The sequence below is a fragment of the Haplochromis burtoni genome, unplaced genomic scaffold, assembly GCF_018398535.1.
Source record: "Haplochromis burtoni strain Fernald_Lab_line unplaced genomic scaffold, NCSU_Asbu1 Contig_230, whole genome shotgun sequence".
NCBI classification, from domain to species: Eukaryota; Metazoa; Chordata; class Actinopteri; order Cichliformes; family Cichlidae; genus Haplochromis; species Haplochromis burtoni.
The window spans coordinates 685727-713599 of NW_024582591.1; the positions used below are offsets into that span (position 1 = coordinate 685727).

The 27873-nt window shown below is 41.4% G+C and overlaps 3 protein-coding genes across 6 annotated transcripts in view; 2 read left to right on the forward strand and 1 right to left on the reverse strand.

Moving 5' to 3' along the window:
• The window catches only part of LOC102299729 (testis-expressed protein 10 homolog), a 29042-nt gene extending 25584 nt beyond the window's left edge, over positions 1 to 3458 (reverse strand). The window contains exon 1 of the mRNA XM_042226821.1: positions 3371 to 3458. The gene's annotated coding sequence lies outside the window, so the exon portion shown is untranslated. The remainder of the gene's footprint in view (positions 1 to 3370) is intronic.
• On the forward strand, positions 771 to 16620 carry tmem67 (transmembrane protein 67). Of its 2 annotated transcripts, XM_005937574.3 has the most exons (29): positions 771 to 1019; positions 5796 to 5884; positions 5995 to 6085; positions 6411 to 6510; positions 6835 to 6898; positions 7016 to 7087; positions 7202 to 7264; positions 7519 to 7673; positions 7762 to 7870; positions 8044 to 8130; positions 8676 to 8741; positions 8832 to 8985; positions 9366 to 9486; positions 10986 to 11091; positions 11267 to 11323; positions 11441 to 11539; positions 11629 to 11727; positions 11894 to 11902; positions 12004 to 12090; positions 12204 to 12303; positions 12387 to 12526; positions 12621 to 12761; positions 12890 to 12970; positions 13053 to 13169; positions 13255 to 13371; positions 14280 to 14387; positions 14508 to 14610; positions 14698 to 14840; positions 14923 to 16620. In XM_005937574.3, exons 1-29 carry the CDS (start codon positions 815 to 817, stop codon positions 15001 to 15003), a joined length of 2964 nt encoding a protein of 987 aa, XP_005937636.1. In that variant the 5' UTR covers positions 771 to 814; the 3' UTR covers positions 15004 to 16620. The 2 variants fall into 2 exon arrangements, with proteins under 2 accessions (XP_005937636.1, XP_005937637.1); XM_005937575.3 differs by lacking the exon at positions 11894 to 11902 and having other exon boundaries at positions 14923 to 16618.
• A 199-nt stretch (positions 16621 to 16819) lies between these two features.
• Positions 16820 to 26438, forward strand: pdp1 (pyruvate dehydrogenase phosphatase catalytic subunit 1). 3 transcript variants are annotated; one of them, XR_316787.3, is made up of 10 exons: positions 16821 to 16956; positions 20875 to 21197; positions 21278 to 21445; positions 21984 to 22195; positions 23108 to 23189; positions 23736 to 23830; positions 23923 to 24091; positions 24173 to 24391; positions 25362 to 25838; positions 26321 to 26438. XR_316787.3 is itself a non-coding variant. In XM_042226823.1 (9 exons), the coding sequence occupies exons 2-9, from the start codon at positions 20946 to 20948 to the stop codon at positions 25740 to 25742; spliced, it is 1578 nt and encodes a 525-aa protein (XP_042082757.1). In that variant the 5' UTR covers positions 16820 to 16956; positions 20933 to 20945; the 3' UTR covers positions 25743 to 26438. The 3 variants fall into 3 exon arrangements, 2 of the variants coding, with proteins under 2 accessions (XP_042082757.1, XP_005937641.1); XM_042226823.1 differs by having other exon boundaries at positions 16820 to 16956; positions 20933 to 21197; positions 25362 to 26438; XM_005937579.3 differs by having other exon boundaries at positions 25362 to 26438.
• Positions 26439 to 27873: the final 1435 nt, after the last annotated feature.

The window sequence follows — 27873 nt, forward strand, 5'->3', positions numbered from 1 at the left end:
TAAAACCCAAACAAAAACAAGTAATTACTACTTTGCAATAGGTGTATTTTCTAAAATCTTGCTCTTCTGAAAAGCTGGTTAGATCTTCAGCTTGTGTTTATCAGTACCTTAAGCAGTGACGGTTTTCAATGTGCCTATTTGCAGTGAAATCGGTGAAAACACCCTTATTGATTTTATTTTAAACTACCCGCTGTGGTGGCCCCTTGTGAATAAAGGAGCAGATCAAAGTAACTTTATATTATTTAGAACAATGTAGGAGGCAGGTGTAAAAATTAAAGCTGAGTTTAAATACTTTGGGTTAACCATCCAAAGCAACAGACCGTGCACAAGAGAGGTAAAGAAGGGCGTCCAGACAGGGTGAAGTAGAGCAGCAAGTGTGAAAGGGGAGGTGGCAAGGTTTAGAAGACTGCAGTCAGACCTGCTATGATTTATTGTACTTACAAAAGACAGGAGACCAGAGCTAAAGGTATTAACGTTTTCACTGGGAGGGATCGGACTGGACAGAATTCGAAACATTTAAATTTAAGTACACATTTAAATAAAGTTACAATCAAATTAAAATAAAGTTACATCTCATATATGAAGAAAATCCACTTTATGAATTTCTAATGGAGCTAAACTAATGGTCAGATTAATACTAATTGATTTCCCCTAAAATAAAAAAAGTATTTTATATAGAAATCTTTTAAACGAATTTAACTGTTTTATTTCTGGTATGGGTTTTGTTTTTTTTGTTTTTTTTTACTCATTTGCGTCACACGTCATCACGTCGCATAAAGCACTGTGGGTAAAAAAGGGAAGAACGTTGTTTACCATGGCGACGGAGACGCTACAGTTTGTCGTTAACAGACACAAAGTGCCTGTAACGTTGTTTATTTTAATGTACATCGACGTCCTGCGGTGCCAGCCGTTCACCATCCCCTTCAGGACTCCATCAGACTGCGGCGCGGAGGAGTTTTTCGATATTTCGAGTTTGTCGTGTGTGAGGTGCGGTCCAAATCAGCGGCGGAGCACAACAGGTCGGTTAACCTCACCATCATCACACCGCATCACCGGAATCGAGCAAACGACGCCACTTTGAAAATAAAAGTGTCTTACCGTTAATCAAATAAAGTTTAAGTCTAACCACAAAGAAGCCAAAGTAAGCTAGGGTGCTCGGTGCAAAAATAATGAGCTCAGGAGCTAGCACGCTGCTGAGATAAAGAGGTATGCACGGAGTCTGTTTGACGTTAAGTAAAGTTAGACAGCAGGTTTGAGCTGAAATGTAAGTAATGCTGAACAAAGCTGATCACATGCAAATAATATTATTTCAAACAAGAGCACAAAGCAGCCAGGTGCGCTTGGAGAGCACAGGAGGACACAAACACTGCTTTCAGAGGAGTCCTGCTTGCTGTAAGCCTTCTGACTTGTGATAATCTGAGAGGAAGCTTTTATAATTTATAATTCTCAAACTAATGACGGCTTCTGACATGAGCACCGTCCATGTTAGAAGCCTCCGTTTTCCCACAGTTACCGTTTGCTGTGTATTCTCAACTACTGTGGATTACTTTGATCATAAAGAAATCTTATTGCTAATTCAACCTTATTTTGTAACATATAGGTCTTCATTTTAGTTGTACTTCTTTTTCCTTCTTTCTTTTAGCTGCTCCCCTTAGGGGGTCACCAAAGCAGATCATCTACCGCCATCTCACTGTGTCCCTGCATCCTCCTCTGTCACACCAATCCTCTGCATGTCCTCTCCCATCAATAATCTCTGTGGTCTTCTTCTTTTTCTCTTACCCTGCGGCTCCACATTTGGCATTCTTTGTCAATTGTACCCACTATCCACCCTCTGTCCAAACCATCTCAGCCTTGCCTCACTAACTCCAACATTTTAGGTTGTAATTAAACTGTCTTAAATAAAAGATCCTGTTACACACTTGATCCTAGATCCCAGAGTGCCTGTGCTCATCTAATGCTTTCCCCAAACTTTATGGGTGTATGATATATGTATATGTGGAAAAGGTGACCATCGTTGTTTTTTTGTTGTTGTTGTTATTTGTTTTTGGGGTTTTTTCTATTGTCAAATGGGAAAAGATGCAGTGATTAATTTTCTCTAGCCATTGCAGGAAACTAGAGGAAGAACAGCCTTCCTAAGAGCCCTCTTTTATACTCATTTGTCAGGCACTTCACCTGCTCTCTCTCCTCCCATTTTTCCCGTTCTTTCTCTCCGTTTACCAACCATGGCTTGCTTGTTGAGGCCCATCCCATTGTTTCTCCCGTTCTCTCTGACCTCTCACCCACATAATTTAAGGCAAATTCAAGCTCACTTAATCACGATAGTTACATTTTCTTTTTTTTCTATGTTGTACACAAACATGATTTCTCATTAGCTCAATTACATATGATATCATGACACTTCAACTGCTTTACTTCTTTTCAGCTCTGTCACATGTGAATATACCTTTTGTCTTCATGAGTCTGTGTTTATCAATTGCAACTTACTCAATATAATTCTTTTATTCAAAATCATGCATGATGGACCAGAGACTCACATTTCTGTCTTTTACACGCTGCCCGCTTAGTGCTCTCACTCGCATAGAGAGAGACAAGGACACACCGTAGTTGTAACAATGTGCCCAGAATCTAGGCAAAAGTCAGGCATTAAAACCATTTTATTACTCAAACCACATTTTCTCATTCATCATATTGATCAGGTTTACTCTTGATTATGTTCTAGAAAGAATTAAGTAGGATTCCCTATTAGCAAAATTACATATGGATAAACTCTGTTTTAGCACTATGTATCACTTTAACCATAAAAAGACTGGATGTTAGGTCCTTTTTTCCACTTTTGACGGTGTTTCTCAATCTTTCACAAAATAAAAATACTTCAGATAGGGCAAAAACAGAGTTTATTCAATTCTAACCAGCTTGAAGGCCAATATTTACTATGATCACCTTTATTCTTTATCACACCGTGAACTTTCTTAGACCAACGTTCTCGTAATGTCTTAAGTACTCTTCAGGAAACGTTCTCCAGGCTTCTTTGAGGACATTTAAAGCTCTTCTTTGGATGTTTGCTGCTTCATCTTTGTCAAGATGAAGCAATGAGAAATGTTGAATGTTTTATTCCCTCCTTTTCCAAATCAGACACTGCAACCATTGAACCGAAAGTGTGAATCTTTTCCCGCAGCAGCAGCATTATAGAGTCACCACATAAATCAAATGTAAGAAGAAAAAAGAGCATAACGGGTAGTGCTTTCACTTTATTACACGATTGCCCAACACTTTAGCTTAATAATAACAAAAGTAACTTAACCGTGTAACTCTGGGAGCTGTACAATGTTATCATATACTAAAATTTAAAAACTGAAGAAATATTTTCTACCTGGGATGTTGTATCCTGTGTCGAGTTTGTAACCAGCTGCGAATCAGTGATTTTAACCCGCCGTTTGCTCTTCCTGTCACATGAAGTGAAGCTACCGAGTGCTACAGCACTTGGTTGAGTAATTTGTTTACTCTGTGTCGCACATCTCCAGCTGCTCGTATCTCCTCCTCCTGTGCCGTCACACCCTCTATGTACTCATGCAGTGTTTTTTTTTGTTTGTTTTTTTTTTTTGCTTCACTTGATGAAACAAGTTTGTCGTTTCCAGCTTTAGTGGGGACAGTTTTCTTGCCTGTTTTTGCAAAACATGGAGGTTTTTGTTAACTAAAAATCGTCATCGGTAGCTCACACGTGGCTCTCGCTTTCAGGCACGTCTGGGTTCGTCTCCCGTTATAGGCACCACAGAAAATAAATTAATGACATTGCTGTACCTGATGGTACTTCTCTGTGTTCCGAATTCCTTCAATTTTCACAAGTTCTTTGACACCACTGACTGAAATACCATTTGGTGGGGGGTTTTATGATTGAATGATTCATATGTGAATCATCTTAAAATTGTTGGGTATAAGGATTACACTGAGAAAAACTGAAGAGCTATTGTTCAAGGCAGCTTTTAAAAAAAACATTACAAGAAGATCTGGTTCCTTGGAAGCAAAATATAAAGAAATGAGGGGTGCCTCAAGACTTTTGCACAGTACTTAAATTAAGAGAGAACTAGACCACAGCAGATTATCTAGACTATGAAAACTGTCTGCTTTTAAAGGAATCCAGCATCAAGGACTTAGTTCTAACTTCTGATTCATACAGTGAGTGACGGGGTGGTTAGGGTTAATCTTTTCACACTCGAGTGTGTTTGCCCCCTCCTGAACATCAGTGCAGTTATGCCATCACTTTCAAAGCCAACAAACAGTGCAACAAATTTCTGATGTAGATTATCAGTTTGACACTCAGTAATAATAATAGATTGGATTTATATAGCGCTTTACAATTCAACTACTCTCGCATTCACACACTGGTGGAGGCAGCTACACATGTAGCCACAGCTGCCCTGGGGCAGACTGACAGTAGCGAGGCTGCTATATTGCGCCATCGGCCCCTCTGGCCAACACCAGTAGGAGGTAGGTAGGGTAAAGTGTCTTGCCCAAGGACACAATGACCAGGACAGAGAGCCCAGGTATCGAACCGGCGACCTTCGGGTTACAGATACGCTTCCCAATCCCCTGAGCCACGGCCAGGGTTATGACAAAATATGACAATCTGCTGCTCTGAATTGCTTTCATTTACTTAGCCAGGGGTAGTTTTTATGCTCCAAATGTCTGCTGGCACTTGTTTGCTGCTGATTGAAGAGCTATGCATGGATCAGTGTGGGTTTAGAAGGATACAGGATCAGTCTACTTAGGAGTGCTGGCAGTGAAAGTTGGATTCTCATTTCGTTGTAGTTTGGCCTACAGATAGCATTAAGCTTAGAGGGGAAGATAAATGTCATCCCCTTTTTTTCATAATAAAAAAAAAAAAAGAAAACTCAGTAGAGGATGTGTAGATCAAAGCTTGTGAAATCACATCCTGTATCCTGTGTATTTGCTCTTTATTCTGTTTGCAGAAACTGCAGGGCCACTTCCTCGCTTGGTCTTTACTTGTAAAAAAAACAAAAAACGCATAAAATTCAGATCATTTTGCATGAACACAGTTCACCTTCAAGAGGAGACACGAGTATGTCCTCCATCCACCATTTAGTTTGCCTCTCTAACACCACTAAAGAGCAATGTGATGATGACTTTTTGTATGTAGCATTTTGCTGGTTATTCTTTTGTTGCACCCTCTCTTTACATCTAGTATTTTTATTACTACTAGCAAAGAATGAGAGCCTGAGGTTTCAGAATCAGAAAACTTTACTGTCCATTTCAAAGCAGTAGAAGTTTGCCTTAACCTCCTAAGACCCAAACTCTTCCACGGCATGCATTTTTAATTTCTCTTTGATATTTGGTCATATCGGGGCCCAATGAATGTAAAAACAAAGAATTACCAGATTTTTTTTTTTACTTTATTTTTGTTTTTATGAAAAATAAGAGCCACATATGAGGATATTCGTTTAAAATTTTGGTAGAACAGTAGCAGCATAATGTCCTCGTAAGTGGATATCAGGCCTTTGTAGAGCAAAATTGAGTATTTTGGTCTAAATAACCCAAAATGTGATGTCCACATATGTGGACGCCAGGTCCTAGGAGGTTAAATGTGGCTCTCAGTGTATACGAGTAAAACGGCAAAAAACAAAAACAAATACAGCATAAACACCACATAAAAACACTGTTAAAACATTGTTTAAAACATTTTGGAGGGGTTGTCATTGCATTAATATCTCTGAGCTGAAAGCTACGCAACATATCCAGTGTTCCCTCAAAGTTTAAATTGGGTTTCTTACTGTTTTCAGGACTGAGCTGTGTCTGCCAGAGTGGGTACAAAACTGTTACCACTGATAAAGCGTCCATGTCTTGTGAGAAATGTCTCCCAAACAAACCGGTACGTATAGTCTTTCACTTTTATTTCGTTTTTTTTTTTAAATTTCATGTAAGATAGTTTGTATCTTAGGTTATGTGAGCTCTTACAGTGTTCTCTGTTTTTATTTACAGGGCGTCACAAAAGATGGGTTTGGTTGTATTCGCTGTCCAGGCGCCCTCAGTAATGACGGAAATTGCCAGTGCCCCCCTGGTGATGTCCTGGGTGAGTCACTGGTAATAGGAATGCAGTACACAGTGGTACGGTGGTTGGTACTGTCATAGAAGGAAGGTACTGGGTTTGAATCTGCCGTCCAGCTGGGGACCTTTCTGTGTGGAGTTTGTGTGTTCTTACTTTGCCTATGCAAGCTCTCTCTAGCTTCATCGCACAGCCTGAAGACATGAAATATGAATGTGCATGGTTGTCTGTGACCCTGTGTTGGCAACCTGTGCAGAGGGAATCTCCCTCTCAAACTAATAAGCTAATAAATTGAATGAAGAACCGTAATAATTGTGCATTTGCTGCATGAAAGGTTGTTTTTGTTTTTCAGTGGAAAGAGATCTCAATGGAACCCTCTTGGAAGAGGCCAGGTGTGAAACGTGCGACGAAGACAGTCCTGCTTTGTCGGTACCAAACAGGAATGGAGACAGGTATTTTGTCTGAATAAAATCTGCATATTTGAAGAGATTAATTAAGTACAGTCTCATTTCGTTCAGAGACTGTACTTTGAACGAAACAGATGATTTCACTTTTCCACTGTGGCACAGAAAGGCAGCATTAGAGATTTTAAAATGTCCAATATTGATCCCAAAAAGATGATTCTGTTTATCTGGACGTAGCGTTCTTTTTGTATGCACAGACATTTGTTTTTACTCCTGCTAGTTCTGTCTGAGTTGTAGTAAAGTCTGCCTTGACTGCAGATCTTTCTTGTATGGTATGTGAGAAATGGAGTGATACCTAAAATTGCCTTTTAGGTGTGAGAGATGTCTGGCTGCCTACGTTAATACCTCTTGTGCATGTAAATCTCCTAACGTCCCGGTGAGTCCAGACAATCTTGACCCTTTTGACATCTTAAACATCCCACATCATTAAATTAAGAGGCTATAGGATTGCATCTGTGATTGTTTTGTGATTTATTTTTTTCTCTCTCCCCAGGGAGGAGGTTTATGTTTCCCTCCTGGTATCATCTCCACCAATGTCAATCCCACTGTCACTTATTCTCAGTTGGTGAGTCTCCTTCTCTCTGATTTCTTGGTAAATTTTTTGATGGTTTTTTTTGTTCTTTTTTTCTTTGTCTTTTTTTTTTTTTTTTTAAACTCTGATCTGTTTTTCGCCTTGCAGAAGTTCAGTGTCCAGTCAGCCTGGTTCCTGGAAAACCTCTACTCCTCTTCCTCAGCTTGCCTTGTAAATCCAAGACCTTATGTATTTTATAAGTAATTCTTCATCTAAAATCATGGGAAGCAAGTTTAAGTCACATTCCAATATTGTCATAAACAATGTCCCTACTATGTCACTTGTCACAAGTCATTAGATTTTTTTAAAGCCAACCCCTGAGGTGGCTTTTAAAATATGTGTAATGTGCTTTGTTACAAGTGCTGTGTGCCGGTATTATTCTGATGTATTTAGCAGTGCTGTGTAAACAAGTCGTGTTCCTACAGGGCTTCTCCAACCTGACGGCGTGTCAGGCTCTTGGAAACATGTGTGTGATGAACATGCACTCTTTCAGCAGTGCATCTACAGATGCCTGTGCACTCTTCAACAACATCTTCAGATTCAGGGCTGCTTTGAGCTCAACCCAAGGCATTTCTTACTGGTAATCATGTATAAATTATGCGACCTTTCTGTAAACGTGAATGAATCCTGTTGTAGTTTACCCTGAGTGAATGCTCACAACTCTTCAGGAGAGCTAATCTGCCGTGGCTTTATTACGGGGATGAACCAGGAGTTGCCATTCGCGTGCTTCAGACTGATCCTGTTCCAATTGGGTTTAGCTTCAGAGGTAAAAACAAGGTAAGTACTTGACTTTAAGCCTCTTTACATTAAAACAGAATAGTAATGAAAATAACTGTGAGAGAAAATGATAGCAGTAAATAAACATTTTTTGGCACCTTAAATTGAGATGTAAAATTAAAAAGCTAAATGTTCTTTTAATTGACATTTTTGTTGTGTGTGTTTTTTGTCAGAACACAGACTTTAGACTGCTTGCTGCTGTCTACAATGTCAGAGGAGAGTTCCTCAGATGGGAGCAAGTGGGAGGACAAAATCTGCAGGTAAAACCCTTTGAATACTACTCTACAGCACAGCCCCTTAGAAAATTAGACTTATTTGCAGAAGCTGTTTTGGGATGTGGTGGAACCAGAGATTCACATCATGTATTATCAGCCAATAAATTTGCAGCAACTGTGCGATGCTGTCATGTCAATATGGACCAAAATCTCTACGGGATGATTCCAGCACCTTGTCAAATCTGTGCCATGAAGAATTAAGACTATTTAAAGTGTCCAGTGAATGTAAATTGTAATTGTAAATTGGGACATTTTGTGAGTTTATTACTAATAAGAAAACGAAACAGTGAATATTCCCCTTTTTGCCTTTTAATGTTAGTTTTTGTTTATCTGTAAAGATGTCTAATTGTATTGCAGATTATTGTCTTGCAATGTATCGAGTGTAACAGAATCACTGTGTCATGATGTTATCCTTTACATGAAGTATTCCGATAGTTTTGTTAACTTATTCTGTGATTCTTACCTAACTAAAAGAGTTGGAGTTTTTCCGTGTTAAGCATGTTGTCGTCTTCCTCTCCTCGCTCTTTTAGCTTTGTCCACAGCCAAAATCCAAACGGGCAGCAGCCTTCAGCTTTGGGACAGCTTACAAAGAAAGTGTGAGTTTCTTTTATTTCACTTGACTGAGAGAAAGAATACAAACTCTCTAAAATGCTGAGTGGTAATATAAGCTGTCTGTGTGTGCGCAGTGTGTTCTCTCAGTAGCACAGCTGTTTGCCACCCACCCCGAACCATTGTTCTATGACGTCTTCCTGGACCTCGGTGGAGGAGAAAACACAAAACTTCTACCCCTGCCCACACTGATCCAGAACCAGCAATACAATGGGAGATTCATCAACCAAGGTTGGATTTATATAGACTGTTTATATAGACTGTTGTGAAAAAGCATTTGCCCCCCACAAACACTTACATGTTTCCAATAATCAAACAAAAAATAATCAAACAAAGAAAGACAGAGTAAGTACAACATGAAGTTTTTAAATGATGGTTTATTAAAGGGGGAAAAAAGCTATCCAACCTTACCTGGCACTGTGTCAGAATGGGGTTTTTTTTTGTTTACTTGGGTTCTCGTCTTCTGATTAAAATTTGTTTGATGACCTCAAACACGTAAGTGTGACAAATATGCAGCCAAAAAATAAGAAGGAGGGGGGTAAATACTTTTTCACAGCTATAAGTGTGTTTTTGCTTGCATTTCTTTGACAAATGATTTTGTTTTTATACAGAGAGCATGAACAACTGGTACTTGTCTCGACGAATGTTTCTCGTCGACACCCTGAGCGGAAGAGAAAAGAGCACAAGTTCTCAGCCTAAAGTCATCCGTGTAGCCAGCAGTGTTAAAATAAGGTAGGCTCCCGCTGTGGAAATAAGGAAACTCGTGTTTTTTTATGAGTTCTTAATGATGGTTTCTCGTTTGGCTCTCGGCGAAGGCGGTCGCACTTTTCCCCTCCTCCTCCTTCCCCTTATCTTCCCTGCTTAGCCTCTTGTGTCCTTGTCCTGTCTTGTGTGTATTACTTTCCCTGGAACAGTCTCCCACTGTCGTTCTCTAAGACCTAAAAGAGAATTATGGATTTGATCAACTGGTCTCTGAATGCTATTGACACCCTTTTCTCAACGAGAAGTCTGGGCTCGGGAGAGCCCGAGTGCCCTGGAGGGACTTTACCTGCCGGATACACGATGGACGGGTGGCAGAAATGGAGGCTCATGTGCCTGGCGGAACTGTCGATCGAGGACGCTGAAGATATCTACCTATTCGGAACCATGATAACAGGGTTCTTGCTGATCGGAGCTGGCTTGGCCCTGGCTTATCGGAGAATTAAGAGAGCGGAACCGGCTGTTCAAACCACCCCAAGGCTGCCCGCTGGGATTGAAACGATGGGACGAGGCGCGACTTCTCACAACGAAAGCAGCATGGTTAAGACCTTGGAGACGCTTACAGCTGCTGTGAAGACTCAAAATAACACCATTGAGCGTATATTGGGATACATCAAGGAGAGGCCTGCTCAAAATGACATCTTTGAGCGAAAGTTGGATCACATCGCAGAACGGCTCACTGCAGTTGTGGGGTCTCAGAATCAAAAGAATGACAACACCACGGAACGGAAGTTTGATACCATCATGGGGAGGCTCGCGGTTCTCCAACGGGAGATTGAGAGACCAGTGTCGGAGTGTCCAAGGCTGGAGCCGAACAAAAACTCCCAGATAATGACTGTGTGTTGACTATTCTTCCCATTCCATGCAAGGCCACCTGGGTTGGCTGGCAGACTCTTTACTTAGCCTGATAGGGCGAAGGACACTGTCTCAGCTGAACTCTGGACACGCACACACATACACTTACACTGATAAACATGCACTCATCCCCCTCCCTTTCCAAACGCCTTCGATGCTTGTTTCCTGCGGGGGAACAAGGCGGGTCTGTGTGCGGCGCTGGAATGGTAGCGCTGTGCAGGGCGGCTGCTGTGTTCGCTTCGGATTACTCTTCACCCCCCACCCAATCCTGTGGCTTGTAATGTCTTTCACAAGTTGTGCTGTGGACATTTATGTGCTTTTTGTGCAGAGGAGTTTTTTTGTTTCCTGTTCTCATGCTGTCCTACCATGGAAGCACAGCATCAGTAGAGGTCTCTTTTTGTCCTCTTGTACTTTCCCATTGTTGTGTATATTTCAGTGTTTTTTCTGTAACGCTACCGATCTCTGACTTGTATCCCCATTTAATGTCTGTGTTGTGTGTGTAAGGTCAGGGGGGTCCCATTTCACTGCAGGGCAACCTGCATGTGGCGAATAAAGCATTGATTGATTGATTGATTGATTGATTGGTTTTGCTGGTATTGATGAGACGTGTTTGGTAGGTTTCAGTTGGTTCCACGAACCCAGGAAGGGAAGGTGTTTCCCCCTCTAATGACTGTGACCTACACAGATGTTCTCATCACGGATCTCAACACTCAAACTGTGGCTGTGAGTGGGTCGCACACTCGCGCATTGTTGTCATTATGCTTTAGTTTAAAGCTTAATTTTGACGATTACACCTAATCCCTTGATCTCAGTTGTTAAGTTTGACTAAATTAGTTGATTTGTTTATCTCAAAGCAAGTTTTTGAGTGTTTGCACTGAATTAATTTGTGTTCTTCTAGACAACCTTTGCTGTAGAGTATGAGATGGATCAGAGTGAGGCTCGCTTAAAGACAGATGTGAGTAAAAGTTTGAAAGAAATGTTGATGAAACACAGGGGAGGAGTTCTTGTATGCAGCTGCTGTTACAGCAAAAAGCGATGCAGGATCAACTCTGATATTTTTTTTCTTGCTTAGATTGCTCTGGGTGTGTTGGGTGGGGTGGCCGTGCTCTATTCCCTGCTGAAGACCATCAGCTGGAAGAGGAGGATTGCATCTTCCTTCATTGATCTGGAGGTCCTGTGCCTTTATCCTGTAATGTACTTCAGAACTATCTGTCGCTGTAACCACATGAAGTAATGTTGGTTTCTCCTGTCTTTCTTCAGACGATGGTGAAGTTTCTGTTGTTTTATGCTGGTGACCTGGCCAATGTTTTCTTTGCTGTCACTGTGGGAACTGGACTCTACTGGCTTATCTTTTACAAAGTATGTCTCATTCCCTTAAACAGCAGGTCTTTCTTTTATAGGATTATTTCTATTCTTGTGAGCTCTTTAATATGAATGTCAATGTCTCCTTTCTCTAGTTTTTTTTCCACTTCAGTCTTTTTGCATGGCTTTTAACAGCTTTTGTTTTCTTCTCTCCACTCTGTAGACATTAAAGGCAAGTCTTTTCCCTCCTCTACCTTTCCTTATCAGCACTGTTAATATTTAGATGTAGTGATTGCTGCTTTCTGGTACTTATTTGTGTCTGTGTATGCTTAGGCCCAACAGTTTGTGTCAGTCCTGTTACCACTGCCGGCTCAGGAGGAGCAGTTTGTGACATACATCGGCTGCGCCTTTGCTCTAAAGGTTAGACACCAGCTGAGCAGATATAACAATGAGCAGTATCCTTGCTGAAAGCTAGATGGTACGCTTCAACCTGGAATACTGAAAATGTGTTATTTGGTGTGATTGTATCCAAGGCTGTCCAGTTTCTCCATAAGCTGGCCCTGCAGGTTACAGTTGATATATTTCTCATCGACTGGGAGAGGCCACGAACTAAAACTAATAGATCTGTGCCAGGTATCAACATGCTTACTTTTAGCTTCATAAGTGGTAAATGACTAGTTGCTTAAAATAATTATCCACATTGACTACTGTTTCAGTGAGTGGCGAATCAAAACATGACACCTCGCCAGTCAGCATCTGGAGGACTTACTTTGTGGCCAATGAATGGAATGAGATTCAGACAATCCGCAAGATCAGTCCGACTTTTCAGATCATGACTGTGCTTTTCTTCCTTGAGGTACATCTCCCACAATTATGGCCCTTTTGTTCATTTTGCAGCTTTTGCTACATCTCAAATTCCTGTTGCTGACATGCCATCCTGTCTTATCTAGGTGCTGGGCTTCTCAAACCTGGCCTTGAGGGACCCCTGGTCAAATTTACAGCGATCTCCCGAAGAATACACCCCCTCATACAGCCTGACACTGCGCTATGGTGTGGCAGCCACGCTGTGGCTCTGCATTGGGCTTCTGCAGGTGCACAGCCTCCATTTGATAACTTACCTTTTCTTTCCTTCACATCCATTCTCACCTCATTCTTTCCTAAGGTATCAGTGAAATGTACCCCTTTGAACCCCTTAAAAGATGTCCTTTAAACCCTACAGGTGATTTTCTTCACTGTGTTTTATGCACACTTTGTGGAGGACAAAATCCGTCAGTTTGTAGATCTCTGCTCAGTCAGTAATGTAAGTAGCGGGCATTGCATGAAGCCATTTTTCTGTCTTTCTGGCCTGGATAAACATTTTTTTTGTGTTTGTTTCCGTGCAGATTTCTGTGTTTATCTTATCATATCGCTGCTTTGGATACTACATTCATGGCCGTTCGGTTCATGGACATGCAGATACAAACATGGAGGAAATGAACAACAATTTGAGAAGAGAAGCCGTATGTACCCCAACAGGCTTTTAGTCTACCTCTCACTAGTGTTTTCAGCTGACTTACATGCTTTTTTTAAATTTATTTTTTTAAGGAGTCACTGTGTGCTCAGAGGGGTTTACTCCCCAACACAGAAGTCCAGACCTTTCAGGTGTCTCTTACCAGCCGTCTGGGGATGCAGTATAAAAAAATACAGGAATCAATCAGCAGGGTAAGTCCTGACCACAGTCATGTCTGCACCTCAGCTATGAATGTTCTGTTTAATGGTACTGTTAGTCTGCAGACTGATGAGTACAGCTGCCTATCCCTCTAATAAGAGAGTAAAAGTGTTTAAAGCAGTTGTCTGAACGGAACTTGTTAAACATATGTACTCTACCAGTAATGACAGACAGCCATGGAAAAGCTGCTCTGATGTTTACATTTATTTGGCTTCTTTTCTTTGCATCACAAATATCACTGCACAGTCTTGTAGTAGAAATTGGTATTACACAAATCATATAAAATGTGGTTCCCGGGGTTTAAAAGTGAAGCCAACACAGAAGTACTTTAAGCTTGCATTCTTTTGTAAGGCCACCAGGGGGTGACAGATGTGGTTGTAAAAAGTTTATGTAAAATAGACCCTCTGTTCAAATCTTCCTAAACACTTTCCTGTTCACTGTTAAGGTCTCAGTCACTGACTTCAGGTCATACTGACTAAAACATTCAGTCTGTTTTGTATCTTTGAGTCATTCTAAGTTTCAGAAAGGGTGTTTTAGCATTGACAGTGAGCTGGAAATGACAAGTCGTTAACCAATGAGCATCAGATTTAATAGTCAGACCCATCCCCACTCGCCACATCTGGTTTCAAAACACCAAGATGGCAACAGGACTCCCCAAACAAGTGGGCGACATCATGGTAGCTACACCCATGTTTTATACTGTCTGTGGTGTTGCACTAAACTATCACACGGACTAATTTTAGCTTCAGGTCTTGTCCTTGCAGTACAACTCATAAACATTTTGGATATGAAGTCAAAGCAGTGGTTTTCTTGTTTGTTTGTTTTTCTCAGAGCTTTTATTAGTTTGGTAACTTTTATTCATAAGTGCCTTTAAAGGAGTTGATTGTGTCTTGTCCTCCAGAGGAACCAGCCATCACGACTAACAGACGCATCCACGCTCAGCTCGCTCGAGCCGCACTTCAAAGCTTACCAGGCCATGAAACACTTCCTGGGATGTGTTATTGACCATGTTAGTACAAACACTCAAGAATAAACTCACTCAGCAAACTAAAAGCAGCAGAGTTTGATCTGACCTGATTCTAGTAGAACAGTTTGCTTATTTCTGTCTTATGTCGTATCATTTGAAAAGGCCCACTCTGACATGGACTACATAGTGAAGGACAAGCTGATGTTTGAGAGTGTCATAGGGATGGAGTTTCTTGAACCCACTGAGAAGAGCATCTTTTACAATGGTGATGGTCTGGGCCAGAGTACATTTCAGTTTGTTTGTCTCCACCTACGTGTGTGTACATGATGTCTGTTTGCACTTCTCGTGGCAGATGAGGCGCACACTTTTAGTAACGTGCTGTATTATGGAAACGAGGCCACACTGCTGATCTTTGACACCTTGTTCTTCTGTGTCGTCGACCTTGGATCCCAGAGCTTTGTGCTTGCAGCTGTGCTTACATACGTGCAGCAAGTGGTCAGTATTTGTTGTCCGTACTGCATGTTCTCAGCACCGCCTAAAAAGTACTCGCAGTAATCAACCTTCTCGTTCTTTACAGATATTTCGCTTTTTGCGTAACAGTTTGGGAAGGAAGAACCTCGCCAACAAGACTCTGGTGGATGAGAGGTTCCTAATTTAAAATTCGTTGCTAGATAGTTGATATCATCTTTGTTAATTAGCTGCATTTCTTTCACAGATGTTTACTATTTACAGATTCTGTCCTTTTTGCACTTATTTTAATAAGTGGTTCTGTAATAAGTGTTTTTTACTGCTGATTTTGATGTAAATATTCAAATTTTTTGACATATTTTTGATGATTAAATGTTTTTTATGACATGATAATCATCCTGTTTTTTATTAAATTTTATTATATTTTTTAGGTAAAGAATAGTAGCATATCCGGTAGCTATATAAACAAAGGATGATGTACATGCTCATATTCTTATGAACCCAATATTATTTATAACACAATATATTTAACATCTCTGGGTATGTTGGTGGATTCTTGTTGACAGTAAGCAGCGCTATTACATGTCACCACTGGATTTTAGATGAATCAAACATGCTCATAGATTTAAAAAAATCAGTCTCCTTATTTTATTCCATAAGAAATATGTGTTTGGGAGGAGGGTTGTTTTCTTTTGTTTATATAGATGTAAATCCAAACAGAATTTTAATTGTGTAGAGGAAGGTTCCTGACTGAAGCTAGAAAAACACTGGCCAGCATGAAAAAGTTATAATCTTTTATTTTTATTTCTCTCTGTCTTGGTCTTCTTTCTTGACTGTGTGCCTTTTAATGCAGATGCTTTACTGAAATACCTCTGGCTCTGTTACCTCAGGCATAGTGGGGAATGTTCTCATTGCTTTTTGCTGTTGCATATTCCAAATGCGGCACACTACCAGTGCACTGTTCATGCTACCATGGTATGGTATTGCATTAGTACACATGGTGTTACATCTGTGAAGACTCCATCAATGATGAGCAGTGTAACTCCTACAAAGAGGTTTGGTGCATTGAAAAAAAATTTGGGAAATATTTCAGCAAGGTAATGCTTAACTGCACTGCATGATTTACAGTATGATGGTTCCATAGATTAACTGACTAACCTGGCCTGCCTGGATTCCAGACTTGTGAAGACATTAGAACACCTCCAAGCTGCTGAACTCAAGAAAAAATATTAATAATTTTCTTTCAATAGTACAGAAACTGGGCTCATTAATACACAAAGGGTTCTTAAAAGAAGAAGCATTGCAGTGCGGTGCTAAATAGACCGAATCCTATTTTTTTTAAAACGTCTTGCTGACATCAAATTTAAATCCATCCATAGCCCAACCAAGGTAGCCCATCTGCTTCAAGTTTCAACATACCATAGATTATCATCTGCATACCTGCATAACGTGTGGTTTTTGAGTTACTGTTGTCGTCCTATCAGCTCAAACCAGACTGCCCAGTCTCCTGTGACATCAACAAGGCATTTTCACCTAGTGAACTGGATGTTTTCTGTTTTTCGGACCACTCGCTGTGAAACCCGGAGAAGTGTGGCACCAACCATTCTACTTTCAAAGTCACTTAAATCACTGTTCATCCCCACTCTGATGCTCCATTTGAACTTCAGCAGTTCGTTTTGATCATGTCTACATGTCTAAATGCATTGAGTTGCTGCCACTTGATTGCCTGAGTGGATATTTAGAAGGATAAGAGGAACAGATGTACTTAACAAATCTTTTTTTTTTCTGGTTTATTTTAAGACTCTTTTATTCTTCAAATGACAAATTGTAAATTCAGAAACAAAATAAAAAATTAGAAATGTACAGATTATAAAATTGTTTATTAAATTATAAAATTTACATATACTAAAAACTAAAAAGCGGATCGCTTTTCTTGGGTCACAGCAGTTCTGATCCTATCTAGAAGTGGGGCTTTAAAAAGCACATCCTGACTTTGTGCATGTGGTTACGCTTCTACGTCATCACGTCTGCTAGCCCTTAGCCAATCAGAGTTCACTCCACCGGGTGGCGCTCCCGAATGATACACAGAGGGGTCGGCGTTAAGCCATGAGCTCAAATAACTTCTTTACATCCGCTGGTTGAGGTAAGCCATAACTTTGCACCTCGTTTGAACTTTTCACTCTCGCAGGTTAAGATGCGTTGAAGTCCGGAGGATTTTTCCCGGGTGTAGTCGCGTCTTATATAAGCAAACAGTATCCAGTTTGGTGGGTGTAACCTGGACACCACTAGCAGCCGTTAGCATGAATTTGGCTACTGTACCCATTTAACTAACCTTGTTTGACAGCTTTCCTGTTCCTATTTTATTGTCATGTTGTGGCTCTGAGACTACGCTTCCATGTTTTTAGTCGGACTCCTCCAATACTGGGTGGTTGGTTTACAGACCTGCTTTGCAACTAGCAAGGAAAGGCTAGTGATGACAACAAACATGGCAACTTAGTTGCAGAGATCCAAGCTGGGACGGGCCCTCAGTGGTCTGTGTGCCTCACACATAGTTTGGGCTTTCTCCATATGGGGTCAGCCTGCAAGACGCCGTCACTGTAAGGAGTACGTTTTTACCCGAGCATCCATCACCTTTGTTGCTCCATCACTGTCCGCACACTTTAAGAGTTTTTCCACATTTTGATGATCTGTAGATATAACAGGCGAAACATAGAGCGGAAACGTCTTTTTAGGAGCTGGTAATTTTATTTTTACAGTTCTGACGCTATTTTACTTCCGTAATACAGGTCTTTTTTCCCCTTTCTTTTCTTTTTTAGACTAGTGGAAAGAAAACGCTCAAAGTACACATTTGCTTGTTTATTCTATTAAGGTTTGACTGCTGGAAGTGTATGCACACTGCCTTATTTGCATTTCTGGATATGTAGCTTCTTGCCATTTTAAATACATAAAGGTATCTGACTGTTTTCAGAATCAGCTGAGGAAGTTTCATATCTGTTGGTTTCTCTTTTCACCCTGTTCTCGTGACTCGTCTTAAATTATTAAATGAGGGCAGATTTTATGAACAGTTGCAGTGAGGATCCGGTTTACTAGGTCATCCTGACCAGTCATTTAGATTCAAGAACTAAATGTCAGGGGCGAGTTACTGCCAGGGCTATTTTTAACAGTCAGTGTGCAGAGTTGCTGACCTATAGAGAAGAGTGCAGAGTACAACTCACGGCAGATGTCGTCTCCAGTGGCGCTATCTCTAATCCAGGTTTTTCTCAATACTTCAGGACAGAAATGGTTAAACCTCGTCAAACTATATAAACGAATCTAAAACACTTTCTATTATTCCTGAAGGAGGCTCTACACTGCCCCTATCTGAGATTATGGGACATAATCACTGTAACAATATCTTTGAGGGTTGACATTTCTTCTCTAAATATTCAACACAGTGTTCATGCAAATTTAATTTATAAATAAGAGCAATTTTGTTGAGAGTACACGCTCACCGGAGCTACTTTATTAGGTACACATTGCTAGTGCTGGTTTTGACCTCCTTTTTGCCCTCAGAACTGTCTTAACTCTTTGTGGCACAGATTCAACAAGGTGCCTGAAACATTTGTCAGAGATTTTGGTCCATATTGACACAGTGGCATTAGACTATTACTGCAGATTGGTCAGCTGCACATCTATGATCTGAATCTCTGGTTTCACCACATCAAAAATTGCGCAATTTGATTGAGATCTGTTGACTGTGAAGGCTATTTGAGTGCAGTGAACGTGGTGTGTTATCCTGCTGGAGGCAGCCATCAGAAGATGGTACGCTGTGGTCATAAAGGGATGCATATGATCAGCAACAATACTCAAGTAGGTTGTGGCGTTTTATCAATGTTCATGTGGTACTGAAGGGTCCAAACATCCCCCACACCACAAGGATTAATACAAGGCACTATGAGTCTGTGTGAATTTTTCAGTTTCCTGTTACTAGCTGACAGAAGGGACACTTGGTGTGGTCTTCTGTTGCTGTAGCCCATCTGCTTCAAGGTTTGATATATTTCGTGCATGCAGAGATGCTCTTCTGCATGCCTTAGTTATTATTTGAGTTACTGTTGCCTTCCGATCAGCTTAAAGCAGTCTGGTGAATCTCTACTGACCTCTGGCATTGATGCCTTTTCACCCACTTACTTTTTCACCTACTTTTTTCAGACCTTTGGCTGTAAGCCCTAGATATGTCTGTTTGGTAGAATCCCAGTAGATCTGTAGTTTCTGAAATACTCAAAACCATCCGTTTGGCACCATCAACCATGCCACATATAAAGTCACTAAAATCACCGTTTTTCCCCATTCTGATGCTTGTGAGTTGCTGCCATGTGATCGTCTGATTGAATAGTTGTACCTAATAAAGTGACCAGCCTCAAATGTTTTTACTTCAAATTGAGGCTTTGTGGTCCTGCACTACTGTAACACATTATGCAGCAAGGACCTTCTGTTTGTCTCTCTTTCTCTATTGTTTCAAACTAGGGCTGCCACAAATGATTATTTTGATAGTCGACTAGTCACAGATTATTTTTGCGATTAGTCGACTAATCAGATCATGCATCCATTAGACGTACAGCTTATTGCACCAGCATGCATCTGCTCTTATATAACTATCATTATCTTACAGCTTTAAGTGTTTAAGGTCTGTGCTAACTAAAAATAAAGACAAGATGGTAGTTTATTAAATTTTAATGAAATTTGCAGATTGTTTCGGTGAAATTTAATAAACTCCTTGCTATCTAAAATATAATGGGACGCCGGAGTATATTCTCGAGCATCTCACACCGCAGCAATTTCCTAATGTTGTAAACCTGCTCAACATTTGGCAATAAAACCATTTCTGATTTCTGATTTCTGACTTCTGATAATCAGTTGTCTTCTTGACGTTTATTCAGCTGTGTAAAAACTATAACTTTAATCTCAGCCAAACCGATTTACTCAGGAACAAATAAAATACTAAAAAAAAAGCCAAACAATAACATTTTAAGTTATCTAAGTGACTTATATTACATGTTTAACCTGAGTAGCGAAAGACCATGGTGGGTTTGAAACCGATTTGCCGGGAGTCCGGTGTTCTCACGGGTTCTAGTGAGCCTTGCCCCCGGCTAGCTATCAAGCTAGTGGGTAACAGACAACTCGGAAAGCGTCGGAGCGCTTTTGAAAATATGTTGGTGTCTTGATAAACTGAGCAGATATTTGAGGACACAGCTACATTCTCGCCTAAAAATATGTTAAAAGTTTATTTTGTGACCCAGAAAGAATAATAAGAGTAATATGCAAAACTAACCAGCTGCCGCCATTGTTGGAAACTCAGCTGGGCTGCGCTATGAATTCTGGGCAGTGCTGCCATCTTCTGTTTCAGTCCGTTATTACACTCTTAAATTCAGTCGTAGACTATTTTGATTGTCGACGTAATTGTGACTAGTCGACTAATCGTGGCAGCCCTATTCCAAACAATGAAGGACTTGTTCATCCAGTATGTAGTTGGTCAGCATGCTGTGTGTTTAAGCGCTAAAGAAATGTCGATACAGAGATCACAACTATTTAAAGATCCCCTCCTCAACACAAGTATTCCTGAGCACAGAAGTATTGAAATTCATGTATTTTTTTTACTGCATCATCTTTACATGGATAGCTTACTTTGACCTATTCTGTTTCACAGTAATGTTGGGCTCCATAAAGTTTCCAGTACAGCAAGCAGTCAATCAACAGCCCAACATTTAACCAGCGAACTGATTTAATCTGAATTGCCCACAGGCAAAATATGTGAATGGTCACTGCAGGAGTCAGGTTTAAAGGATTTGTCTGAACATTAACTTTCAAGTATCATGTCGGCAGTTACTATGGAAAAACTGTTTTTACGTTATTCTGTCATAAAGCTTACGACCAGCTGCAAAATCTCGTCACATCATCCCAGTTTGTTTGCACATTGTTTGCTTAATGGTCTATGCCAGGGACACTCTGCCCCTCTGCTGATGAATGCAGCTTAAAGAAAAGGACCTCCATCTGCTGCTCTCTGACCGCTGTACCTCTTCAATAGGTGTGGTTACATTAGCACTGCAGAGTGTGTGTATGCGTGCGCGCCTGCCTGCCTGCAGGGTACCGTCAGCCATGCCTGTGACATCTCAGCTGCTCAGGGCTTTGCCTCGCTCCAAGGTCTTGGCCTCCAGTCTGTTACCATGCCAACAACACCAGTCCCAGTTTGGGCCTGTAGCTCACCTACCTGCCTCAAGAAAGTCTGCTCACATGTGGCAACGACGCCAGCCATCAAGAAGTTACCAGACATCCTCAGTTCTCCACAGCTACATCCTCACCCCTCCGCAGGTCAACTCCATTCTCAAAGCCAACGAGTACAGCTTTAAGGTTTGTTGGGTTGTAGATAAAATGCATTTTGCCATCCATAGTAGCATTGCTGTAGTTTACTATTCATGCTGTAATCCCAGGTGCCAGAGTTTGATGGGAAAAATGTGTCTTCAGTGATGGGTTTCGAAAGTAATCAGCTGCCAGCCAACGCTCCCATCGAAGATCGCCGCAGCGCAGCCACGTGCCTGCAGACGCGAGGGATGCTGCTCGGCGTGTTCGACGGCCACGCTGGCTGCGCCTGTGCACAGGTAAACTGAGACACTTAGCCTGCGTGTCATTTTAACTGGTTATCTTACTTTTTTCCAGCAGCGTAGCTTGGACTCAAACTCAAACCTTACTACTTTTTCTTTCTTGTTTTTCTTGGCAGACCCTCATTTTCTTCATCAAACTTTATCCAGAAAGTTTATTATTTAGCTCGTATTGAATTTAATATTGAAAGAAAACGCTCAGACATGTCAGATTGAGTAAAAAAACCTCATAATTGTCGAGAATTTGTGGTCTATTTTTCCTCAGTGACATTTATTGTCACTAGCTCTGACACAGTTATCCTGCATAGCATTTTAACTGATTAGCTTTCTTTGCTCTAAAGGCGTAGCTTGCAAATCCAAACGATTGTGATTGAATTTTTTTTGGTGCAAACTAACAATGTGTAAATATTTCATTTTGTGCAAATATTTGAAAGGCTGCACAGCTGTTGGGGCACGATGCACCTTTCTGTGTTATGTTTGCCACTGTGTGTCTTTATCCAATTGTACTGTTTCCTGTGCAACAAACTCTTCTCTGCAGGCGCTGAGTGAGAGGTTGTTTTACTACATAGCAGTGTCACTGCTGCCCCACAACACTCTGTGTGAGCTTGAGGCAGCGGTGGAGGCCGGCAGGGCTCTCAGTCCCATCTTGCAGTGGCACAAACACCCCAACGACTACTTCAGTAGGGAGGCTCAGAGGCTCTACTTCAACAGCCTTCGAACCTACTGGCAGGAATTAATCGATCTAACCAGGTGAGGAATGTGAAAATCAGCAGAGTACACACTTCTACGTCTAAAGGCCACTGTGTTAAAAAACAAAGAAACAAACAAAGAACCCCCCCACCCCGGGCGTTTTGTATTAAAATGAGAGCAATTCGTTTCTCAAACTTTCTCAAGCCGCCTCTGCTGGACTCAGCTCAGCGTTTGCCTCACAAATGTGTGTTCATTGCATGGGTTTTCACTGGGTACGTCTAATCAGATCATCACACAGCAGCAGCTAAGTGCATTTAGGCTTGTAGACATGGTCAAGACGACCGCCCAGTGGTGTCAGCTAGTAACAGAAAACTGAGGATGCAGTTTGCAAGGGTTCACCAAAACTGGACAAAAGAAGCTTTCCTTGTCTGATGAGTCTCAAATTCTGCTGTGACATTTTGGATGACAGGGTCTGAATTTGGTGTAAACAACATGAAAGCACAGATCCATCCTGCTGTGTATCAGCGGTTCAGGCTGCTGGTGGTGTAATAGTATAGGGGAAATGTTCTTGGCACAGTTTGGCCCCCTTAGCATGAACATCATTTTGCAGCCTACCCGAGGAGTCGTAGTGGCCTGCATCTTCTGTTGTCTTCAAGGTGTACCTAATAAAATGTCCAGTTAATGTATGATGTTTACAAATGCATTCTTTGTCTTTTGGCCTTTCCAGTATGTCAAAAGCATTAGTAGACCGTCATCTGTTCTGATTCACAGAAGTGTAATTTTTCTCCCCAGTGTTTGGCCTTGGCAAACATTTCCTTCTTTCTCATTTTATTTTCATCTTTACCTGGTAGCAGCACACCCACACCAACATAGGCCGGTGTGTTGTTTTCCAGTAGTGCTGTTTTTGGTCTCTGTTCTCAACCTGTGCCTCCTGCTTTATCCGATTCACTCAAGTGTTCTCCCTGTTTTCAGCCCAGGTGACGTTCCAGACACCCGCGAGGCGTTGCTGAATGCCTTCAAGAGGCTCGACAATGATATTTCACTGGAAGCTCAGGTATGAACTGTAAAAAATCAAAGGTGTGCCTTGTGAACATGCTAATACAGTTTGGTGTGACTAGTTTATGTTCCAAGTTTTACTTTAAGGAGGCAAGCTTAGGAGCTCTGAATTAACTCCCAAGTGAGAGCCTGAGTGTCATCGACTCATTTTATCATTAGAGTAATTTCTGGCCTTTTATCATCTCCCTGATTTACTTTCCATGTCTGACATTATTGCAGCTTCATTATGAAACTTGCAGTGGTTATTATTGCAGTTGTAGCCCAGGGCAGTCCTCCTCATAGTGTGCCCGCATGCAGTGTAAGCTGATATTGGCTGAGCACAAATTCAGAATATCACGGACATGTTAGCCTGATTTAAATTGTGCCAAGACTTGAGTTCAGTTTGACACATTAAGCCACATATTGAATAACATTTCTCCACAGCAGCAATGCCAAAAAATGTGAGCATCCAAATTTAAACTTTTATGGCTCAAAGGGGAGCTTGTGTGTCAGTGCCTGCCTGTCTAGTAAGCACAGTCCTTTCCTGCTTTATTTTGCTCTGCAGGTTGGAGACCCAAATGCTTTTTTGCACTACTGGGTTCTGAGAGTGGCCTTTTCGGGAGCAACAGCCTGTGTGGCTCACATTGATGGACCAGACCTGTATGAACAATAAATACATGGTTTAATGCATTATAGCAACATTAAAGGGATGAAATAGATTTTTTTGTAACGTTGTCTCTTTGTTTCTGAAGCTTTATAGCCAATGCAGGAGATGCTCGGGCAGTTTTGGGTGTCCAAGAGGAGGATGGTTCATTCAGCGCTCACACATTCTCCAATGACCACAACGCCCAGAATGAGAGCGAGGTGGCTCGGATACGGAGCGAACACCCTCCATCAGAGAGAAAAACGGTCATCCGTCAGGTACTGCACTCGTTAATCTCACTGTGATTGTTTTTACAACCTTTATTAAAACCTCGCCACCATATTTTTCTTCTTTGTCAGGAGAGGCTGCTCGGCTTGCTCATGCCTTTCCGTGCGTTCGGGGATGTGAAGTTCAAGTGGAGCATTGAGCTGCAGAAGCGCGTCTTGGAGTCCGGACCTGATCAGCTTCACGAAAATGAGCAAACCAAGTTTATCCCCCCGAACTATCACACCCCTCCTTACTTGACCGCTGAGCCCGAGATCACGTATCACAAGCTGAGGCCACAGGATCGCTTCCTGGTAAGATGCAGCGGCGGTGCTGTCACCCATCCATCCATTCTCTTTTGCTTATCCAGTTCAGGAGCTGGAGCCTATGCCAGCTGTCACAGATGCAGGGTAAACCCTGGACAGGTTCCCGGCCTGTCAGTTAACCTAACCCCCGCTGCTGTGTCATACAAAATACATACAATGTGTTTTACATCAGGACATTTATTTCCTGGCAGTCTTATCGTTTTTCCACATCTGTCCCAAAAATATACTGCCCTTCAACATTTTGAAAACTTGTATGTCTACAGTCACGATGATCAATGCAGCATCATCCCCATTCTTAATAAAGCTCTCATTCTTCACTGGTTAAAGGGCCCAGCATTAGTTGATTTAAAGCCCCGCATAAATCCGAGACGTAGGAACTGATCCAAAGAGTTGACACCTGGACATTTATTCTATTTATAAAATTAAACACATTATGGATCTGGGGTCTATATTTTATGTCAATAGGCTGAATAATGTCAGATTTTATGAGTCACATCTAATTAACTCTGAGAACTGAATAATGTGCTCTGAATCCTGATGTTTGTACCATTGTTCTCCTCAAAGTAGGCATCCATCCTCCAGATGTACCTTTTTTCATTGCATGTAAAAGGAGAGTGGGCTGTGCTATTTATTTAATTAAAAAGAAAGCTCTTCTTTTGAGGAATTATCTAGCTAATGCATGCTGTGTGACCTTTTCAAACAAAGGCTGTATTTATGAAGAAATAATTGGGTTTAGATGACTTATTCTCAGTGCCAGTATTTTCCCAAACGAATGAATAATGTTAGCTACAGCTCCCATGCCGGCTTCAGTTACTACACTTGAATGTTTTCTGACTTACAGTTGTGGTTTTAAGTGTAAATACATTCATCATGGGCATGAATCTCATTGTGATTTTGGTCTTTTAATGATTTCTTTCGGTAGATTATATATACAATTATATGACTCTTCTCTCGGCAGGTGATTGGCTCTGATGGCCTTTGGGAGACCCTCCACAGGCAGGAAGTGATTCGTATCGTCGGGGAGTATTTGACTGGGGTCCACCAGCATCAGCCGCTCAAAGTCGGAGGATACAGGGTGACCTTGGGACAAATGCAGGGGCTGCTCGAGGAGCGAAAGGCTCGTGCGTCCTCAGCATTCGAAGATCAGAACGCCGCCACCCACCTGATGCGCCACGCGGTGGGAAACAACGAGTTTGGCACAGTGGACCACGAGAGGCTGTCAAAGATGCTGTCACTGCCCGAGGAGCTGGCTCGCATGTACCGCGATGACATCACCATCATCATCACGCAGTTTAACCCTCATGTGATTGGAGCACAGAGACAGGAAGGCCAGTCATGAGCTGCTCATTAGCCATGTAACACTGATCTCACACACAGCAGATCTGTATCGAAGCACACCGAGGACAAACCGGCCATATTCAGTATCTGTCCACCGGTAAATATCATTGTTTTAACACTATATAAAGAGTGTATTTGTTTGTATGCAGTGCTGCGGTTTCTTATGAAGATGTCAGCTAAAAACTGGATGACGTTTCTTATAACGTGTTATTTATGCTGCCGCTCGTTGCCATTTTCATGTACACTTCTCTTTGTAACAAGACACTGTTACAAACTGAAAATCTAGAAACTTCCAAAAAGGGTAAAGGACGTGGGAGTGGCTTAAAAAGCAAAGAGCCTTTTAGCAACAGGGCTGACTCCACCTGTTGTTCTATTATGGATTTTAAATAGGCTGTGCCCCGACTGCAGCGTGCTCTCGTTTTCGGCTACAAGCAGGATGCAGTCATTTCTCTTTGTAGTTTGTTTCTGAGGGACTGTTGTTACGACCTGGGCTGATTCATCGACTTGTTTTTACCCTGTGACATTGTATGAGATGTTCTTGGTGAATCTAAACACAGATGCTTTGTTCTGTGTTTACAGTGAGATCTACTCCACTGATTTCAGAGTGTTAAGGTGTTCACATTGATGTCCACGTCCAATGTGGAGGTAAATACTCTAGAATGTAGGCTACAAGCCAACTCTTAAACCTCATACGGCTCAAAATAAAGTTGAGGACTCACAGTTTAAGTTAGAGAGAAGTCATTCTGTTACACAGAGAAACTAGGGAGGAAGGAGTTGTAGTTTGAGTGCTCGCTGCTCGCATTAAAGGCTTAACTTGGGAAGAAGAGATGTTTTTTCATCCTTAAGGTCACAAACTGGAAAGGTCAGGAACTGGTGACATAAGTGATCGTTTTCACTTTGAATCCAGTGTACTTTCACACAGAGCAATGACAAAAGCACCTCACTGAAGATCTGAGCTGTATGAGTACACTGATATTTACCTGTCTACTAACAAATGGAGTTATTCTCCATATGTAATGCTGCTTTGTATCCCTGATAATAGAGGATCAAAGTCAGACTTCCTGTTAATGTGCACCTTAATGCACACACTGACCTTGTTTGTTTTTTTTTGTTTTTTTTTTACCTTGAGTTTCTTTTCCAAATATTGAAGGGTTAAAAACCATATACTTATGACAGGTCATTTATAGTGTAACAGGTTGTTACAGATTGGAAGTTTATCATTCATGTGATTAATAAGAATCAAAGCAGCAAACCAACCCCTCCTGTTACTTAGAAATCAGGGTTGTGGTTGTTGAATGAGCAGAATGTACATTTGAAGGAAGCTGTTTGAATAGTAAATATTATTTATTCAGCTTTTGGAGTATGTGACACATCATTTCTGTTGTATGTATAAATTTTAACTTATGTGGGTTGAGTTTTGTATATGGAATGCTTTAATAAAACGCCAAATACAGAAATCCTGGCACTGTTCGGTTTGTTTTGGGTTATACAAAGAAGGCCACCAGAATAGTGCTTCAGCCAGGAAGGTTCTGACCTTCAAACACCTGGAAGGTCAGTGTGCCTCAGGTGTGTCGTCACTATACACACAGGTAGGTTAAATGTTACATGTGGCGCAGTGCTCATGGGACAGTTGGAGCTTTACTGTGTTTGCTGCCACTAGGTGGTGCTGTTGCGCCAAACAGGCCAAGTGTCAAAAAGAGGCCAGAGGAGGTTTAACTACAACACAAACCTGTCGCTACGCTGTCGTCGGAGATTTGTGCTACAGCTGTGTCCTATAAGTTAACAGATGCACTTGGGCCAGCTTCAGTAGAGACACCAGTTCAACTGCTCGTTAATGCAAATATTGATGAATCAGCAACTTCACTGCATTTAGGCATGTAGACACATCAGGGTGCTCTGCTGTAGTTGAAACGGAGCAACTGAATGATTTTAACTCTTTATGAACCCAGCAAAGTTGTTGGTTCCTGATGGGCTGGTTTGAGTATTTAAGTTCAGTATTTCTGAGTGCCATGAATAATTAAAGCTGCTCCGAAGCAAAAGAAGCTTCAATCTGGTATTACCAAGCTGGACCTAATGAAGTGACCGGTGAGCAATGCAGCATTCAGATGCAAAAGTCAAAAATATCTGATTTT